Source organism: Mytilus trossulus, chromosome 8, assembly GCF_036588685.1.
Source record: "Mytilus trossulus isolate FHL-02 chromosome 8, PNRI_Mtr1.1.1.hap1, whole genome shotgun sequence".
In the NCBI taxonomy this organism is placed as follows: domain Eukaryota; kingdom Metazoa; phylum Mollusca; class Bivalvia; order Mytilida; family Mytilidae; genus Mytilus; species Mytilus trossulus.
This window is the reverse complement of record NC_086380.1, coordinates 23,467,223-23,473,222: the sequence shown is the minus strand read 5'-3', so window position 1 is coordinate 23,473,222 and position 6,000 is coordinate 23,467,223. Positions and strand designations below refer to the sequence as shown.

Genomic DNA, 6,000 nt, shown 5'->3' with positions numbered 1-6,000 from the left:
ACGCCTATTTCAAAAATAAGAATAAAATTGAGAATGGAAATGGGGAATGTGTCAAAGAGACAACAACCCGACCAAAATAAAAAATACAACAGCAGATACATGCTTCCAGTACTTGCAAAGTGTCAACAAAGCAGCAAACAATGTGGTAGTGGAATATATGAAGTTTTCTAGTTAATAAATGAGTTTTACCCGACTTATAACCTAACCTTCGGTACTAGCGCGATTCAAATAATACACATTGTAATATATTCCTTCATGATATAAATGAATTTTCCCGCGTTTCGACTAGTAATAGCGGGAAAATGTCTGTATTAACGGTTTGTAAATAAGGTATTGTCCAATCAGGATTTGTTTGTAATCAAAATTGATTACAGGTAAAAGGTATACATGTAAATGTATCTCACTTTCTAGCCGTCCTTTGAAGTGTACACATCAAAATGGACGCCGAACTTCAAGAGCAGATCAGAATTCAAGTCTCGAATATTCTGACGGTAAACCAAAATGACATGATGAACCAAATGCGTTCGATTATATCCAGTGAAATGGGAAAGATGCATGTGCAATAACAACAGCTTGCAGAAACACAGGTTTCCAAGATAGAAGCTACCTTGACGGATGGACCCAAATTCAAGAAACGAGGGAATGAAGAGCAATTTAAGCAAAACGTGAAGGTGCTCAGCAAAATGAAAGAAGCAGACAGTATATTGGACGGTAACAATCCAACGCCAGATACCGTATGCAAAGCCAAGGAGAAGTTAGCGGAAGGTATTTCTTTAATGAACTATAGACAAAAGTTAATACGTATTGCTGATTCATCCGAGCTGGGCTGGCGAGTTGTACATGAATATGAAACCAACCCGCTTGCAGATGATTCGGAGGATGAAAGGAAATTGTACAAGGCTGAAAACATAGCGGAAAGAAAGGTGAAAGCTGATAAGACAAAGAAAGCTAGACGAGTGCATCCCTACGTACAACCAGCAGAACAAGCAGTTACTAGTATGACAAGAAAACCAGGCAGATGTTTTAATTGTGGTGTAAAAGGTCATTGGAAACAGGAATGTCCTGAGAAACAGCAAAGAAAAAATGATAAGATAAGTAATATTAATACTTTATATAGGAATAATATAGAAGTACACGTAGATAATTTACGTACAAAGGTTGATACAATTAAATCACCAGTTAATAATTTGAGAAAACACATAAACAAATGGAAAATCATTCAAGCAAGTGATTACATTTTAAATGTTATTGAAAAAGGGTATATGTTACCGTTAAAAACTTTACCTGAGAATGTTTTATTAGATAATAATAGATCAGCTAAAGAAAACAAATCATTTGTAACAGATGAAATCGAGAAATTATTATCTAAAGGGTGTATATCAGAAGTATTTGTAAAGCCTAAGGTTGTTAATCCATTAACGGTTGCAGGTAACAAGTCAAAACTTAGATTAGTGCTTGACTGTCGTCACATCAATCCACATTTATATCAGTTTAGATATAAATATGAAGATGCAACTGTGGCAAGAAAATTGTTTTCTAAGGGTGATTATCTGTTTTCTTTTGATTTGAAGTCAGCTTATCATCATATAATGGTACAGCAGGAAGACAGAACATATTTGGGTTGTCAGTGGGAGTCTAAATTTTACATATTTAATGTTTTGTGTTTCGGTTTGGCTACAGCAGGTTTTATATTCTCAAAAGTCTTAAGAGAGCTTATAAAGTATTGGAGATCTACATGTAACAGTATTAGGATCCTAATGTATCTTGATGATGGTTTAGGGGGTGCTGACAATTATGATGAATGCACCAAAGTTAGCCATAGAATAAGGGCAGACTTAATTGATTTTGGTTTCATTATTGCTGAGGAAAAGTGTAACTGGAACCCGGTTCAGGTGATAACTTTTTTGGGAATGGTATGGGACACTTCTGAAGGTAGAATTAGAATAACGGATGAGAGAATTAACAGGATATTAAAATGTATATCCTGCATTTGTAACAGGTTACCAGACAAACGTGTGATATCAGTAAAACTGTTAGCTTCAGTTGTTGGTCAGTTAATATCTACACAAGGTGTGTTGGGTACAACTGTAAGGTTAAGGACTCGGTATGCATATGATTGTGTTCAGGATAGAACATCATGGGAGGCACCGGTCTGGGTTACTCCAGAAGCAGAGGTAAAACTAGAGTTTTGGTTATCAAACATAGTAAGGTTAAATGCGGATGGTGCATTATTTAGTCAGTTGACAAACGAAGCATGTGATGTAAACATGTTTTCGGATGCCTCAGGTGAAGGCTATGGAGGATATATAGCCGAGGCACGGAACAGCAAAATGGTAGAAATGTTTGGTGCATGGGATGCACATGAAACAAACATGAGTTCTACTTGGAGAGAACTTGAGGCTGTTCATAGGGTTTTGAAAACTAATTTGCCTACATTGAATGGGCAAAGTGTAAAAATACATACTGATAATAAGAATGTTGAAACTATTTTGAAGGTCGGTAGTCAAAAGACTCACTTGCAAGATATAAATATGGAAATTCAAAATGCATGTGAACAAAGCAATGTTTCGTTTTTTGCAAAATGGATACCAAGAGAAAATAATACACATGCAGACACTTTAAGTAGGTTGAACGATTGCGATGACTGGGGTGTACAAACATGGCTGTTTCGTATGCTAGATAGAGAGTGGGGTTCTCATACAGTAGATCGCTTTGCGGCTTCATATAACAAAAAATGTGATAAATTTAATTCAAAGTTTTGGTGTCAGGGAACGAGCGGTGTTGATGCTTTCAAACAGCACTGGGGTAAAGAAAATAACTGGTTAGTCCCACCTCCTTCGTTAGTTACAGAAACAGTTAAAAAGATGTTGAAAGACGGAGCAGTTGGTACGTTAGTTATACCCGAATGGAAGTCGGCTCCTTATTGGCCGGTCTTGTCAGAGGATAACAGATTCAAATATTTTGTTAAAAATCATAAAATCTTTCCGGGTTCAGGGATAACTCATAGAGGAAGAGGGCGAAATGGGATATTTGGTATGATTAAACAAAATTTCAATTTCGTTGCTATGCGTATTGAAGTTTAGGTTGTAAGATTATCATAGATTGATTTTCTGTTTTCCAGGAATAGGTTTGAGAGACAAAATTAAGGATGATGTTAAAGAAGCCGGAGTAGACGAGGAATCTGAACTTTTCAAGTATGCAGAACATATGTCCAGTTATATTGTGAACAGTAGAAGTGATAATACATCAAAATCGTACTTATATGCATTTAAACGTTGGGAAACATTTATTAAAAAACATGGTTTTCAAGCTTTACCAGCACAGCCGGTTCATATAGCTTTATATATAACTTACTTGCTTGACACTGGTGCTACATGTAACACTATTAATTCTGCTATATATAGTATAAAATGGGTGCATGAAATGAGTAATTTTGCAGATCCAACTAAAAATTCATATATACATTCATTACAAGAATCTGCCAAGAGAGTGGCTACTGTTAAGAAACACAAGAAGGATCCCGTTTCATTAGATATGTTATTGAAATTGTGTAGCATGTTTTCAGATAGCCAAGATTTACTTGTGGTTCGTGATTTAACAATGATTTTACTGTCTTTTGCTGGGTTTTTGCGTTTTGATGAGATTAGCTCTCTTTTGTGTAAAAATGTTGAAGTTAAATCAGATTATTTAATTTTGTATATAGAGAAGAGTAAGACTGACCAGTATCGTAATGGTAATGAGGTTTTAATTTCCAAGGGGGATACCATTGCTTGCCCATATGAGATGTTTTTGAAATATGTAAATCTTTCAGGTGTCATTTTGGAATCAAATTTTTTCCTGTTTAGACCTATTTTTCGTTCTAAAAGTATTTGTAAACTTATATATAAAAACAAAAAGCTTAGTTATACTACAGCCAGAGAAAGCATTATTTCTAGACTGAAACTAGTTTCAAAAGACCTGAAGCTTGGATTGCATTCAATGCGGTCAGGTGGGGCTACTGCTGCAGCAAATTCGGATGTCAATGATAGGGTATGGAAACGACACGGTCGTTGGAAAAGTGACAGTAGCAAGGATGGTAACGTTGTGGATTCAGTTGATAAAAGGCTGCAAGTGACCAAGCATTTGGGGTTGTAAACATTTTTTGTTTTTCATTACTTCCGGTTCCCCCTATATTTGTAAGTTTTCTAGCGTACTTGACGGGCTAGTCGGCAAAATTAATATTGTTCTTAATTTGTATATTAATTATGGTAAACGTACATAGTGTTTATGTACGATATGGTGTAGGCCGGTTAGTAGGTAATAGAGTAAATACATGAATTTTCCCGCGTTTAGACTAGTAATAGCGGGAAAATGTCTGTATTAACGGTTTGTAAATAAGGTATTGTCCAATCAGGATTTGTTTGTTATCAAAATTGATTACAGGTAAAAGGTATACATGTAAATGTATCTCACTTTCTAGCCGGCCTTTGAAGTGTACACATCAAAATTACATTTTTGATAATAGTTATCAATATCTCAAAGCTGTGGGAGTATTGTATATTTTTAATTTTTTTAATTTTCAATTTCGAAATGTTATATAGATTATAAGTGTAGTTTTTGATTAGGAGTGAAAGTTCATTATCAATGCAGGTTCTCGTGTTGTCCCTATGAGACGGTCTGTCGAAAGATATTTTTGCTGTAGAACACAGGTTTCCAGAGCTTTTATGACCATCAAAGAATGTATGGTTTTATCTCTGGTTTTTCCTGGGCGTGTCTTGGCCGTTGGTACGGGGAAGAACTTTCTTAAGTTAGTTGTAATGATCAATGATTATAAAATGAGTGGATGTTTACTTAAACAATGTTTATCATATTTATTACATGTTGTATATCTAAAATAAAATCCGGCGTCCAGCGTACTTGACGGGCTAGTCGGCAAAATTAATATTGTTCTTAATTTGTATATTAATTATGGTAAACGTACATAGTGTTTATGTACGATATGGTGTAGGCCGGTTACAAGGTAATAGAGTAAATACTGTAAGTATGCTAGATCTAAAGTTGCAACTATGACAAAGTTCATATAAGACAAGTTTAGCACATAATTTTGAGCCGTGTTATCCCGTTTAAACGTTGTATATGTTTTGGTTTCAAAATGGGTAGTCCCAAGCGTACCTGATAAGCAAATGCAAAAATATAATACTATATAATTATTATTTTGTCATTTAACTTTTGAAAGTATTGAGCTGCAATGTATGTACCCCATTGGTAACGATATCGTATATTACTGTTCGTACATGTTATTTTTTTTTAACAAATTACTTTTACCTAAATACAAATTGTCATGTATCTTCCAATTAATTTGTGCGACGAATTCATATGTATGCAGTTACAATGCATCTGCACCTACATATGATGTATTTTTTAGTTGATATAATATTCTAGAGCATTTTTTTCATGTTTTCGTTATAAAACGTTGATCGTACAAGAACGCTCCTGTTAAACCTTTCTGTTCCTTTCAATTCTAAACGTGCTGTACCAAATGTTCATGGACAAAAAGTTTCGAGCCATAAAACATATATAAGCCCAAAGGAATTTGATGTTGTAACTTTGGCTAAGGGAACTATAATGAATCTATAATGGGTCAATAGGTAACAGATTAAGGTCAAAATAGCTTTGATTGACTGAAATTTTGGTATGTTTTCTACTTCACCCATTACTTTTTTTATCACCTTACGTAAATTGATTATACCCTTTTAATGTTTGGTAGACCATTTTGATTTTGTGATTAATCATTCAAAGGTTCAAGGTTTAAACCATATAACCAATGAAAAAAGATTATGTGCATCCGAATCAATTTTCTGGGTTTACCTTAATTGGGAGTGCTCAAACCAAACACTAAACATGTAAATGTAAAAATAATTTGGGACATGAATGTCATGGTGAAGAAGTGATTTTACTCCAGTTTAAAAAAGGTCAAATATTAGTATAATGAGTCGATAGTTAACAGATGAAGGTAAAAAT

At 34.5% G+C, this 6,000-nt stretch overlaps 1 protein-coding gene across 2 annotated transcripts; it reads left to right on the top strand.

Annotated features, from left to right (window-relative positions):
* Positions 1 to 266: 266 nt before the first annotated feature.
* LOC134680713 (integrase/recombinase xerD homolog) lies at positions 267 to 4,923 on the top strand. Of its 2 annotated transcripts, none has more exons than XM_063539913.1 (2): positions 267 to 1,428; positions 3,122 to 4,923. In XM_063539913.1, exons 1-2 carry the CDS (start codon positions 684 to 686, stop codon positions 4,132 to 4,134), a joined length of 1,758 nt encoding a protein of 585 aa, XP_063395983.1. In that variant the 5' UTR covers positions 267 to 683; the 3' UTR covers positions 4,135 to 4,923. The 2 variants fall into 2 exon arrangements, with proteins under 2 accessions (XP_063395983.1, XP_063395981.1); XM_063539911.1 differs by lacking the exon at positions 267 to 1,428 and adding an exon at positions 1,746 to 2,886 and having other exon boundaries at positions 3,122 to 4,921.
* The last annotated feature ends 1,077 nt before the right edge of the window (positions 4,924 to 6,000 follow it).

Excerpts from the sequence above, each read along its gene's own strand:
- LOC134680713 (XM_063539911.1), top strand. The coding sequence starts at position 1,758 with ATGTATCTTGATGATGGTTTAGGGGGTGCTGACAATTATGATGAATGC. Across the intron at positions 2,887-3,121 it reads GTTGAAAGACGGAGCAGTTG|GAATAGGTTTGAGAGACAAA; the intron begins GTACGTTAGTTA and ends TCTGTTTTCCAG.